Source organism: Thermomyces lanuginosus (genome assembly GCF_041956635.1).
Source record: "Thermomyces lanuginosus strain ATCC 200065 unplaced genomic scaffold VTN49scaffold_40, whole genome shotgun sequence".
Lineage (NCBI taxonomy): Eukaryota > Fungi > Ascomycota > Eurotiomycetes > Eurotiales > Trichocomaceae > Thermomyces > Thermomyces lanuginosus.
Genome location: NW_027192374.1, coordinates 810,851 through 824,394, shown reverse-complemented (window position 1 = coordinate 824,394; position 13,544 = coordinate 810,851). Strand labels below are relative to the sequence as shown.

The 13,544-nt window shown below is 49.3% G+C and overlaps 5 protein-coding genes across 5 annotated transcripts; 2 read left to right on the top strand and 3 right to left on the bottom strand.

Moving 5' to 3' along the window:
* Positions 1-4,208: 4,208 nt before the first annotated feature.
* Positions 4,209-6,654, bottom strand: VTN49DRAFT_6288 (uncharacterized protein; the record flags this gene model as incomplete). The annotated part of the gene is made up of 12 exons (XM_069414439.1): positions 4,209-4,377; positions 4,426-4,495; positions 4,559-4,714; positions 4,772-5,213; positions 5,275-5,372; positions 5,429-5,544; positions 5,603-5,717; positions 5,769-5,848; positions 5,900-5,968; positions 6,022-6,045; positions 6,104-6,269; positions 6,333-6,654. The coding sequence occupies 12 exons, from the start codon at positions 6,652-6,654 to the stop codon at positions 4,209-4,211; spliced, it is 1,827 nt and encodes a 608-aa protein (XP_069265686.1).
* Positions 6,655-7,541: 887 nt separating this feature from the next.
* VTN49DRAFT_6287 (uncharacterized protein) lies at positions 7,542-8,848 on the top strand (the record flags this gene model as incomplete). Its single annotated transcript, XM_069414438.1, has 5 exons — positions 7,542-7,590; positions 7,636-7,820; positions 7,883-8,192; positions 8,241-8,394; positions 8,443-8,848. The coding sequence occupies 5 exons, from the start codon at positions 7,542-7,544 to the stop codon at positions 8,846-8,848; spliced, it is 1,104 nt and encodes a 367-aa protein (XP_069265685.1).
* Positions 8,849-8,864: 16 nt separating this feature from the next.
* On the bottom strand, positions 8,865-9,859 carry VTN49DRAFT_6286 (uncharacterized protein; the record flags this gene model as incomplete). The annotated part of the gene is made up of 2 exons (XM_069414437.1): positions 8,865-9,629; positions 9,692-9,859. 2 exons carry the CDS (start codon positions 9,857-9,859, stop codon positions 8,865-8,867), a joined length of 933 nt encoding a protein of 310 aa, XP_069265684.1.
* A 710-nt stretch (positions 9,860-10,569) lies between these two features.
* On the top strand, positions 10,570-12,384 carry VTN49DRAFT_6285 (uncharacterized protein; the record flags this gene model as incomplete). The annotated part of the gene is made up of 2 exons (XM_069414436.1): positions 10,570-10,903; positions 12,275-12,384. 2 exons carry the CDS (start codon positions 10,570-10,572, stop codon positions 12,382-12,384), a joined length of 444 nt encoding a protein of 147 aa, XP_069265683.1.
* A 15-nt stretch (positions 12,385-12,399) lies between these two features.
* On the bottom strand, positions 12,400-12,861 carry VTN49DRAFT_6284 (uncharacterized protein; the record flags this gene model as incomplete). The annotated part of the gene is made up of 1 exon (XM_069414435.1): positions 12,400-12,861. One exon carries the CDS (start codon positions 12,859-12,861, stop codon positions 12,400-12,402), a length of 462 nt encoding a protein of 153 aa, XP_069265682.1.
* Positions 12,862-13,544: the final 683 nt, after the last annotated feature.

Here is a 13,544-nt window from a genome sequence, read left to right as displayed (position 1 = left end):
CAAGTTACGGTTTTGAAGCCAAATCCGGTATTTTCCACGTGGCATTAAGCGTAAATGCCGAACAAGTTACTCCAGAAGAAAAGAAACGTGATGCCCCCCAGAGTCCAAGCATACTGCTAGTCGCCCACTAGTCATCAACATTATGTACCGAATATACGAGGAGTTCTACACAGTATCAAACAGAGTACGCCCCTGAAAGCTTCACCGCAGGAAATATTCACCGATCTTAGCCCAACGGGCTTGAACAGGGCAGAAATGACTGGAAAGTTCGGGGTTCCTGAACAGTGCACGCTGCGCTAGTCTCATCCTCTCACTCATTCTCAGATCAATCCCAGCGGTGTAGTGATTACAGACTCAAGATCATGATGAACGAAAGAGATTCGCTCAAGCATTCATGCAGAGTTAAACTCAGACGAGTCACTGAACGAGTGTCAGTCGACAGCAATCGTCTAAACTTTCCATGCTTCATTCCGTCACAGTGGGTGAGCTTGCTGATGGTCAGGTGGACATGCTGTCTGTCGTTCCAAGGCCATGGGAACTCGGCCCTGGGGCCGAACCAGAATATCCTTGAAACGCAGATTCAAGGAAGAAGATTGGGGCAGGCGTTCCAACGAGAGTTACGAAGTTCATGCGGACTGCAGTTCGTCGTCACCTTCGTGATTCATAGAGTAGCAGCGCGGAGCGCAGGTCTCCGATAGAATTGCGCGACTAAGGCGCGCCAAGAGGCACACCACACGTGTGATTGGGTCGGCTTGCCGAAAGTGATGGAAAGATGTCAAAATTTGCACACTGGTGGAAACTTTGTTGAGTCGAGACTTTCTTTGAATAAACTTTTGCATCTCGATCCGGGCATGAGGAAGCCGCACAGGTGAAAAGGGATGAGCCCAGTTTGACAACCTCCTTGAGCTTCCTCCCGGATACGAGTGCAAATACTACCAGATGAACCATCCATCGTCTCAGACTCGATGATCAAACAACAACGACGAGGCTATCTCTCCGCTTTAGGAGCATTGATAAGGTGGAGAGCCACGTGGCGGACGATGCTGCAGTTCGTCAGGGACTAGTCAGGATAGCCTAGGAACAAGTTGCTGACGGCCACCCATCAGCGCGCTCGATCCAGGGCCGACTTCTTTCGGCCGTTGAACAGAGTCCTAATTTTCAGTACCCGACAGCAACGGTAATATTACACTGCATTTCGTAACTTTGTGAGACATCTCGAGGGATCTGCCAAATTTGCACAGGAAACCAGTTGAATTTTGAAACTTAACTCCTCGAGGACGTGCGGTCCGAATGGTTCGTCCGAGTCCAATCCAAACTCGCAGATGACGAATCAATGAAAGCCGAAGTTAACCAGAGTATATCAGGTTACCGAGTGCGAAATGACCGGCGGGTAACCGAGTACCCGTACTCCGTATTCCATACGAACATACTGCGGCTATTGTTGATACTGTGACCGCATTCCGAATCCGGCTACTGTACACGATCGGATGGTTTGGGAATGCCAAGGACTACTTGCCCGAATAAGGCTTAGTTTACAGATAAAACTTCCTACAGCGGCTCTAACCCTTTTCATTTTTGACTTTCTGCCCCGCAATCAGGGCCCCACCGAAGAGCGAAGTGGACTGATTCGTCACCTTGTCAGGAACTTTTCAGGAGTGCTCATGACAGTCGTCGACTATGCCTTCAATGGCCCTCTATGCGTCGTATATGGAGGGCCTCATGATCAAACAGAGTTCATATCCAAAAACATGGCTCTGTAGTACTACCGCTTTGGGACTCCGGGAAACGAGCGCCTTTGAATGAACGATTGAAGGAATATTGCACAGATTCTTTGACAAATGCGCTGGGGGTTGTCGGCGTCCGTCTTCACCAGGTGGTCGCAATAGACGTTTTCCCAGGAAAGATTTGGTTTATGTGTCGATCGATCAAGCCGCCGGACCGCATAGGGAACGGAGCTACACGAAACAGTGAACCGTGGTTACTGGGAAATCGGGAATGGCGATCAGGATGATCAGGTCTTACCGGTGAAGCACTGACAACTCCGCTGCCGTTCGACTTAATCGAGCGACTTCGACTGCACGGAGAAGAGTTCTCCGCAGACTGTAACCCAGTCAGATTGATTGAGCATATGGGGCAACACTTGGCTTTCGTAGGTGATTGTCGCTGGCGCGCTCTTGTTGCCTTGGAGGTGGCAAATTTTTCCAGCAAGGCAGTGCAGCCTGAGCTTGCAGAGTGAGCAAAAACCCTCGATAGTGGGCATGTTCGCGACATGCTGGCAACAGAAGAAAAGCTACGAAACTATTGTAATTAGTCACTCTTTACGTACTTCCAATGGATGTCGTCAAATCATCCTGTTGCTCGGTGATCTGCGACAGCAGAAATTAGGACCTAAGGAGTCGTCGAGAAGCCAACAAGCTTGCCGCACTCCGTAGAAGGATTCAACTCATGTTTATCATGTAATTACTGTATTCCTCTCGAGGGGGCATCCTCGAGGCATACTTATCTTCCAACTCCAAGGACTCCGTCGGCACTTCCAAACAGCCAAGCCTTTCAAGAGATTGAAGAACATTTACCACCGATCTTGTTACTCAGCATGTGGACAGTGGCCCAGTGCCATGGCTCATGAGCCTCATACCTTCGTTTTTTGGTACACATAGAAGCGCGAGTCAGGATACTCGGCATCGGCCGGTTAGCCTGAATCAATTGCAACATCCAATGATCCAAACCATGAACAAGAGTGCGGAACACCGTGCGTAATAGGGCAAGACAGCATGCTTTACCGATGTGGTCCCAGATCGCTTTCAGCCTTGCCAAGGTCAACGTACCCCTGAAAGGCGCTCCGTCACTGGAGGGCTGGAACTGAAATGTTCCGCAAACAGCCATTTTTATCTGCAGTTCTGCGGGGCTCCTGGACTGTGTGGATATCTCTTCTCTACTTGTGCGAAAATATTCGGGTACGAGCAGTTACAACCTAGGTTAACTTCGGCCTCCATAATTGCACGTGTTGGTGTGCCTGAAATCATTCAAGTATTAGTGCTCGATTTGCGGGTGATCTGCAAGGAGAAAAAGAAAAGCGAGAGGAGCGAACACGAGAGAGAAAATTTGTGTGCTATCTGTTGTGGGTGGTATCTCCGAGGTACAAACGTCATCTTCGGGTCACGTGAATCCGTAGGGCTGGCGAGTAGGCCCAGCAAACGTAATTCCGGGTCTCTTGAAGTAAGTCGTGAAGTCACCACCGGGCTTTTGCACATTAACATGCGTGCAGTACTCCGTACGGAGTAGACAGAAAAGGTTACAAGGTTGCGCCGTTTGTAGGGCGAATCGGCAGAACGCGCATGCAGACTTGGAGCACTATTGGATTTCTCAATCGCTCGTTGGCCAGCATTTGATTTATTCTCGCAAATCAATTTTTCTGTGATGTTATCTGCGTTTAGGGGGCAGGCAACCCCGGACGCTTTCCACCCCCTCCCCCGCGGAGCTTGTCTGTCGCGCTATGGTCCAAGAAAACTTTCTAGCTGCAGGCTACAGATTACAGGGGCAAGCCAAAAGACGCGGATGTGGCCTGACCGCCAAAAGAAATTCTGTCCCTAGAGCGTGCTGCGTGATGACTTGCGGCACGAACAAAGCTTGACTTCAAGGAGCAGCAAGTCAATTGCCATCTAGGGGTCTAGTGACTCTTGGACACTAGTATTCCATACGGAGTACTTCTTATTCTGGTGAGACCTTAACTACTCCCATAATTTGGTACCTGTGTATGATTCAGTAATTGCGTTGAAACCACGTCGGCCGACGTCAATAGCTTGCTGAAGCCCTCTTTGCGGGGAATACAGGCTGGAACCTGGGAACTTCGGACTATGAGAACATGAGAACATGCTCGGCGTCGAGTCTAGACCAAACGGGCACGGGAATTTGGTCTCGACGATGATTTGATCTTGGGCTTCCTTCCAACGCCATAAAAAGTAGGCTCCTGTGAAATTGCCCCCAACTACGCCACCAACAATAGCGAACTCGCCGAATGCCTAAGCATGGAGTCTACTCCTCCGGACAAATCTACAAAGTACACAAGCGCAAGGTGTTCAAGCGGCTGTGAATCATAGTGGCAATATTCCTTTTACACATTCTGTAACAGAATGATATTGGTGTGTGAGAGCGTATTGTTGAAAGCTTCAGCCGCTCCGAACCTGACAGAACTGGAATCCAATAACTTATCAATTTTGGTGGTCACCATGTTCCTGATACAACGGCTTTAATTGAGCCTTTCGCTGGAAAAAGATATTCTTCTTGATAAACCAAGGTAGCCAAGTGCCGACCTGATATGAGGCATGCCGTGTCGTGGGAACACCGAAGACGTAATCCAACTCTTCGAGAGTGCGTTGCCTTCAGACGTTAGTAATTGCAAAGTGCAGTGCAGGGTAGTGTACGTACTTAGTCTCGGGAACCACGAAGAAAATCACAAAAAAGGCCAATATATTGAGACCTGCGTAGAAGCCAAATGCTGTATTTTGTATTAGCAAGAGGGATATGGCTCAAGTGTAGTATGTTCTTTGTAGGTACATACCTCCAGTAGGTCCCAATCGAGCGAGAAGCGGCGGAAATGTTAGGCTCAAAGCACTCCCAACAGCATTATTCACGCAGATCGTAAACGCAGCACCGAGCTCCCGGTGTGACAGCGGAAACGCTTCGCTAAAGTAGATCGATGGAATAGGGCCGATACCTTCGTCCGTCAGTCTTTCCGACGCGGGTCAGGTAACGGTATCTCAATCTAACTCACCGGGTCCATAAAACGCTGTAAACAAATAAATAAAGAATGCAATCAATGGAACCCTTGCCTTTGAGTCTGTCGGCAGCAAAAACGACAAGCCGGCACCGAGCAAGCACCACGCCATATTTGGGAAGGTAAACAGCAGCAGATTTCTACGGCCGAAAGTGTCCATGGTGTACACGGCAGGCAAGGCAAACAAGAACATGACCAGGCCATAGCCCATGGACGCCAGAAGACTGTCTCTGACCGAGTAATTCGCCTCGGAGAAAATGGTGGAGGAATAAAAGGCCATGATATTGACTCCCGAGAATTGCTGGCTGATGACGATAATGGCACTGGCGATCATGGCACGGCGCAGCCGTGGAACGACGATGATTTCCCATGCCCGTGTGCTCAATGCTTTTCCAGCGAACGCATTCTGCTCCTCGATCACCTGGGCATACGCATAATACTGCGTTTGTAAGCTTTCCGTTCGCCAGCTTCCAAGTTTTAGCAGCAGAATGAAAGCATACCAGATCCCGTGCCGCAATGAGCTCCGTATTTCGCAGTCTGCAAAATGCTTCAAAGGCCTCTCGGTACCGAGCCTTTTTCATAAGCCACCGTGGAGATTCTGATAAAGAATGTGAGCGCATGTTTCTCCGTACACCGTAGGAGCATGGGACATACCAGGACAGAACCAAACGAAAATCAGAACTGGTATAGCAGGAGCAAAGGCCGCAGCAAGCTGGAACCGCCATGCTAGACGACCAATACGGTAGAATATGAGATTCGAACAATACCCTCTAGGATGGTGGCTGTCAGATGTTGAAATCTCGGTTTATGTGCAATGGAAACACATACACAAACATGCCGAAAGCCACCCAAAGCTGGAAACTAGTCACGATGCCACCTCGGATGGGAGCGGGACTGACTTCGGCACTAAAGATTGGAATCGTTGAGATTTTGATACCCATCCCTGGGACTGTAAGTCATTGGCCTGAATGATGGACGGGCCATTGAAACCCACCTATGCCCATAAAGAGACGGCAGAGCATTAGTCCCCACCAATTCTGAGTAAATGCTTGAGCTAGGACCGGGAAAACACAGCTATTTTGCCATGGTCAGTTCTGTACGCGCCATTTGTTTAGAAGAACGTACAATAATCCCGTAAAAAAGACGGTTCCACGTCGCCCAAACAAGTTATTAATCGGATCCGCAGCCCAAGCACTTCGAAAGTCAGTTCATTCCAGACATAAGACTAGAATATCCGGCCGGCAAACCTCAGTAAGCCAAAGAGCGTTGGCCTATACTTGTCAGTTCTCCTGTAGAAGACATGCATTAAGACTTCAGATCAATGCATACCCCGAGTTGATGACACCAATCAGCCAGCCATTATCCTCAATGCCAAATTCTTGAGGAAATGACAGATTGGCACCATTGGCACCGGTATTATCCCAGCCCTGAATCGCAGAACCTAGAGAACAAAGCGCGATGGTGTAATAGAAGTCACGAGGGAGGTGCCATCGGTCTTGATCCAAACGTCTCAATCAGCGATCCACCTCTTGTAAAGCACTGATATATTTGGACATACGGGTAGTCTCCCGTCGCAACCAATATTTATCATCCTCGTTCAGCTCAGGAATGGACTCGAACTCCGCTGGATTTTGCGCCACCAATGCGGCCTTCTTGAACGTATCAACCTTGTCGTCCAGCCCATATGCCTCACAAAAGCTCGTCACGTTAAGCAGTAGTGTATCCCGAGGGATACCAACGAGCGGGTTGATGATCCGCGCATGGATATTGCGGCTATACGCAGCTGACAAGTTGTCCTCCCCTCCATGGGAATATTCTTTGCGGAGGGTCTCGACATCTTCAACGAATTCAGAGCCACTTGCCTTTGTGGTGTCGGGCATGGTTCTCTTTGGATTGAAGCCAGATACCGTCGTTATACCTCCATGAACAGTACTTGTGGAATTGCCTACCGAACGAAGACGCACAAGTCGCAATCTATTCTAACCCTCGAGGTAGTATTTATGATGATGCCGTGAGCCATTGCCGCCGTACTAATTCACGATCCTTGATGCCAATCATCTGACGACTCCCCAGATTCCACTGGTGAGAACTCCATCAAGAACCCGAAACAGAGGCTCCATCGTGATCCTGATCGCAGGACAGCTACTCCTTCCAGACCGAATCCGGGGGAAGATGACTCCAGTCCGATCCAAAGTCTAGCTACGTGGGATAGAACCAAAGCTCCGGCATGATATCTACCAGCCAATCGTGGCCTAGGACAGGATCGGAGAAGAAGCCGAAAGATGAATGCCCTGTGTGTGACACCCTGAATGACTGTGTTCAGTCGTGGGGTCGGTCGGCATCGAGACTAGCAATTCGGCCAATGGCAACGATGGCACCTGCATAGTGCGCCCGTTTTGCCCTGTACAGGGCCAAATGCCCTGTGTGTGTTCTACCAATGCTGGAGCTGGTGGTTGGAGATGTCAATGCTCTGTTTCTCCGCTTTGCTTAGTCATGCACGTCTCTGATGCGGCCAAGGCGGGTTTTGAGCCCTAAAATTGTACCCATGCTGGGTCTGCTGACACCCGGCATGGATCCTTACTATGCATGCCAACAGGCAATGGCAAGGGTGCATATGTAGAAAGTTCTCAATATTTAAATCCGCTCCATGATACGCGCCTCGATTCTAGAGCCCTTCACTGTCATTCACGCATTCTCCCTCTATTATCCCAACCTCTTTCCCCGTGCCGCATCTTCGGACAGTTAAGTTCTACACAAGTGCTTAATCATGGGCAGTGCAAAGGCTCCAACATGGCTCGACAAGCTCGAGGAACAACGTAGGTCTGTGAAACTGAGATCTTAATATCATGCTGACCCCGCAGTCAACGTCGACGTGGACTGGATGGATCCGGAGTTCACAAAAAGTCTCCCCATCGTCCCGCACGACATGACCAGCAATCAACTCTGGGTTGATCACCAAATGAACCACCCAGATAATGTCGAATTGTTCAACAATGCTGTCAAGGAGTACAAGGATCAGGGTTGGCTCGCGATTTACACGCGCATCGTAAGCACTTTGAATGGATTCAAATTTTCTGGGAATTTTGGTGGCAATTCTGACCCATTAAGGCATGCCTCATGTGCAAGAAAAATATCGACAACATCAAAGGCCGTGTCCTTCTTCAGGTCCTTCCCTCTCACGCTTACGATGGTCAGAAAGTTCTCGAGCACGCCCGTCTCTATGCCCGCGAATTCGAGAAGGTCGGCATTCCAAAGGAGCGCTTTTGCATCAAGATTCCGAGTACCGGTCCGGCCTTGAGCGTCTGCCCAATCTTGAAGGAAGAAGGAATTGCAACTTTGGGAACGGCCCTGTTTAGCCTGCCACAGGCAATTGCCGCTAGTCAGGCTGGTTGCCTCTACATCAGCCCGTACTACAACGGTAATTGCCCTGGATGCTGAATGAGGAGGGCCATGCTGACAGAAACAGAAACCCGTGCCCACGACGACCGTAGCGTCTGGCCCGATGTCGATGATCCGGCTACACAGCACCCAATGTCCCCTCGAATCGTGCAGATGCTGGAGATATACCGTCGACTGTACAAGGAAACTGGCAAACAACAGCCGCTGATCAAAAACGCTAGGTAATTCACCCATCAAGACGCTTGTGAGCGTATGCTGACTTCACGCAGCTTCATCAGTCCCAAGGAGGCCATGGCTGCGGGTGAGATGGGATGTGATTCGGCCACTATTTCTCATCAAGTTCTCACCGAACTTGCAAAGCTGCCCTACGATGCCAGCAAGCAACCCGGCATCCATGTCCCAAAGCCCAAGGATCCGGATCATCAAAACTCGGTGCCTACCCCGGAGCGGCTGAGACCGTTGCTTAATATGGATCCTCTAGCTCCCGCAGGCTTTGATGAAAAAGTGGCAAGGACTGACGTGGACTACTTGGCGAACAATGGAGAGGAACTGGAGAAGGCGATCAAAGCCGACCCGGTCACGACTGCGCGCCTGAAGGATGCGCTGGAGCTGTTTATTGGCGCGGAGAATCGTAGTCGCAAGAAGATAGAGGAGGCACTCAAGCAGCTTGCATGAATCGATAGTCATGGAATTAGTATAGAAGAACATGGTTAGATGCAGGTTGTCCAAAATATGAATCAACCACAGGAATCGGTCCAGATGATGCCACAAATTGCGAATTGTTCAAGCTGGCTAATGGCGCAAATTCCTCAATTGGCGGGCCGGAAAATTGTGACATAGTCGATCCATTTACCGAAGCAAAGTCGTTCGGCGATATCGGTAACGTTTGTTGTGTGCCCGAGGGTTGCTGGTTTATTGACACGGCATCCCCATTATAGTTGGGTGCTGAGAGATCCGATGGAAGTGACTGTACTGTATCAGGTCCACTCCATGGGCCAAAACTCACAGGCAGACTGTCAACGAAGACCGAGTCGTTGCCAACCATAACTGGTGGCATATCGGTAGTTCGCGGTCCTTCTGTCACCTTCATAGCAGGGCTATTTTTGCTGCCTCCAGTGTCCGTGTCCGCGTGACTCGAATCCTCCGATGGTTCCTGAGAAACGGTCGTCGTCGCTGTATGGTGATCGGTAAACTCGTTCTCATGCTTCAGTAACTCAAGTACCTCCCCATGAATCGGCCTCGCGCTTCGAGTTTCTGCCCCTGGATTGACGAGGGCACGTAAAGCATTCAGTTCCTTGAGTAAATCATCGCGCTCCTCCATAAGCGACAGAATTCCCGTGACTGCGGCCCGACAGCGTCGATTCTGGACGCGATGATAGTGAATACTCTCCTGAACTATCGTATACTTGGACAGACGTCGAGCCGACGCGATGGACGGAATGCTTCTGGCCAATTCCTGAATTCTGTCGTTACTAACTGCCAATCGTACTCTACAAGAAGTTTCAGATCCAAACATACCAATAGCTGGCCGTTAAAGGCCTCTCTTCGAGATTTTTCAAACACACGATGAGCTGCCCGATCAGCTGGGGTGAAGTTGCGAACGCGCTTCTTAGTCTTCTTCCCGACGGAAAGGGGCCATCGGGACAGGCGTTGGGCAGAGTCTGTCTGCTGTTCTGTCTCCGGCATGGCCTAGTCCAGGAGAGCTGAACTCGACAGAGAACGTGGCCAGTCTCAATGAGAGCAAGACTGGGAGATGTACTAGGAGCAAAGTAAGGAATACTCGAGCAATATTGGCCCAACACAGGCTGATTACGGAGTTGAAGAGTTAACGAGCCTCCCTTTCGAAGATCTACGGGGTACACTTGGACTCCACAGCGAATCTTAACATTTGATTCATGCGAAAGATGTCCGGAGATTGAGCGACTCGGGACTGGAGCGGAGTGGGTACAAAGAGCTTCTGAGTTGGATGTAAGCTTATCCAATTTCAGTTAGAAGTTGAAACTGATTTTCCAAATAAAGCTAGCCTGAAGCTTGGACTAAGACAAATAAGGATTAGATAAAATCGAAAACCGCCTTTCCCCGCATTTCTCCTAACCTATTTTGGGCATCGACGGCTCATCTCTTGCACGGACAGCATCGAATTGGGAATTCGACTCTCTCCTCAGTCTCACAAAGCCAGGCGTTACCCAAGGAAAGTACTCCATAGGATATTGTAATATTGTGCTGGGTTGAATAACTCCGGTAAACGAGCTGAAGGGGTCCTTTGTTGGAAATGTTTGCAGTACAGTACTTAGCGCCGCACTATGTGGTATTTTACGTTCGGAAGTACACTTGCATTCCTCGCAACCATTATCCCTTGACGCGTCTAATACCTCTGATCATCTTGCAATATCACAATGAGTGTCGCTCAGAATCCTTCGACAGCCCCATCTACACCTAAGCGAAAGGCATTGACGTGCGATGAACGTGTTCAAGCCCACGCCCTTCGCAAAGCTGGCCATAAACTCGAAGAAATCGCGGGCATCCTCAATAAAAGTGAATACGCCGTTCGCTACGCGTTAAAGCAAGAACAGTTCACTCCCCAGTTCCGAAAACGTGGCCGAAAGCCCCATTTGTCCCCTGAACAGGAGGCTCAGCTCATTGATTTTATGACAAGTTCGCCGGACGCGCGGGGCATGACTTACAAGGAGCTCTCGCAATACTTTTCCGACTGGGTTGTCGGCCCGAAGTGTATAAAGAACGCTCTATATCGGCACGGTTTTCGACGATATAGGAAAGAAAACGAAGTCTCCGCTTAATGAGGAGACGATGGCAAAGCGACTGCAGTCTGCCCGGAGCATATCCGCTGGAGGAACGAGCAGTGGAAGTCTGTATCATGGTCCGATGAGATCTTCGTCCAGCCTCATCCCCATAGACAAAGTACATAACCTGACGCCCGGGCGACGCCTCCGATCCCATGTGCATCTCACATCAGCCAGCTCGCTCGGAAGGAGTCATGTTTTGGGGAGCGTTTTCCAGCAACGAAAATTGATTTGCTGAACTTGGGTTCAATCACCGCGGAGAGCTATTCGGCGCGATTCTGCCCTAGTCCACGCCTTCATGGACGAAAATCCCGCCCAAATATTTATGCACGACAACCCGCCTGCCTACGCTGCTAGTCACATCGTTCAGGAGCTATGATCCTTGAATATTTACTTTGTCAACTGGCCGCCGAATCCGCCGGACTTGAATCCGATCGAGCACGTGTGGAATCGGATGAAAGATTGAATACAAAACACGTACAAAGGCCGCAGGCTCGAAGAGGCGGAATTGAGTGAGGCAATCATACAAAAATGGAGTTCAATTGAGAAATGGTTGATTCTATGCCCCGGCGATGTCAAGCGGTTATTGAGGCGAATGGTGGAAGTACCTGCTTGTGGTTTTACGAGTATGGTACAGAAATAGTTAAGATAGGGTGTGCTTAGGGCCTCAGGCAGTCGTAAATGCCTAATCTGGCTAATCATTGAGCAGTTGTCTCCACCGAGGTTATTCTGCCCTGGTGGACTGTAAGTGCGAATCGGCCATGGAAACATTAGTTGTTTGTTTTTGGTCTGTCCGTACCTAGGGTAATAAATAGTATACAAAGACAAGTAATATACCGGAAATAATCGGCCATAGCCTCGTTGCTAGGTCTCCTGATGCGATAATTTTCATCTCAATAGCCTGCGGAGTTGTCATAGTTGATTCATAAGGAAAAGAATAACACATGGCTACTACATGCGACCATAGGGTGTGGAAAACAGGGCTTCCCGTCCGCTCAGCCGTACTTAAGCCACACGCCGGCTGGTTAGTAGTTGGGTGGGTGACCACCAGCGAATCCCAGCTGTTGCATGTTCCTTCATTCTTTTTTTTCTTTTGTTCTCCCTCTCCTTGTACTCCGTAGATCATTTTTGTGTTTCGCTAATGGTGTGTATTTTCACTTCCCTCCGGAAAGATTATAGGACTTTCTGCAATTTCTTGGTTAAATTAATAATTATGATTATGATTATGATTAGACGGAGTACGAGTAGTTACTCCGTATAGTAGTAGTTTTCCAGCACAAGTCGCATCCCATGAATTAAGGTCCCACGAGAAGTTTGATGGCATCAATCATGGCACGTCCGATATCACACCCCAGTTCCCTTAAAGTCACTCGAACTGGACTGCCCTCGAACTCGAGAGAAGCACTTTAATCACCAGACCATGCATCAACCCGCCGACATTCCACACTCCGAAGGATCAACCTCGCTATATGTTGCTTCAACACTGCCAAACTCGACGGCATGACCGTTGGTCAAAGCGTCGAGAGCAGACTGTGCGACGTTGAACCCGGTTCCTGTATCGATGGCGAGGACGTTGACCGAGGCGCCCTTCCAAGACAGCGAGTAGCATTTCCCGCAGTTGACACTGTTCCAACCCTCAACAGTTGGGCAACCTCCAACGAATCGCGTCGGAAGCGATCCGATGGTTGTATAGCCTCTGGTGATTAGACCGTTTTCGCCGTCGCTGCAGGAGACCGTGCGGAGATCTCGGCCGGGATCATCGTATGAGGTCTCGTATGTGACTTTGATCGGTCCGTTCTGTTGAGCTGTGGATTGAGAATTGGTTTCGGCAAGCGAGAAGGTCAGAGTCGACGTCAGGAAGAGAAGACTGCTGAGAAGAAACTTCATTTTCCTCCCTAGTAGTTGTTATAAATCAACTGGATCACTGAAATATCACTGACGCTAGGATGTAGTGTGAAATGTGCTCTGCTTCAGTGCACTGCCAGATAGGACATTACACATATATATACACAGAAAGAGTGCTAGTTAAAATTGCAGCCTCTGGCAATCATCGATGAATACTAGTATAGGACAACGGTTTCGGATCTTTTTCTGAAACATACATAGAAACTTGCAAGCTGAACTCCATCAATACAGAAACACGTTTGTGGACGTGGCTGGTATGCCATGGCGATTATCGAGTCGTGTGAAAGATGATAATGCATTCCGATGAATCAAATTTTCGCGCTCCGGCTGATGTCCATATCCGTACATTTCATCGCCATTGCTAAACATTTGAGACCTGTATCCGCTGTAGGCGGACGGGGTTCAGGAAATTAGGGTTTTCCGTGGACGAGCCGAATACGTTTGCATAACATCCATATCTGGACCCCCTGCGGGCTCCGGCCAAGACAAGCATACGTAGGATGATTCGCATCACCTGTCAACTGCAATAGAAACCGATTGGAATGTTTACTATCTTTGTTAACCAATTTCTAACCTTTTTACGGATTAGTGGGGATGCAGAAGTGAACAGCAAGTACTCATTAGACTCGTCGTTTTCTGTGCGTTGATATAGGTACCAGATCCAG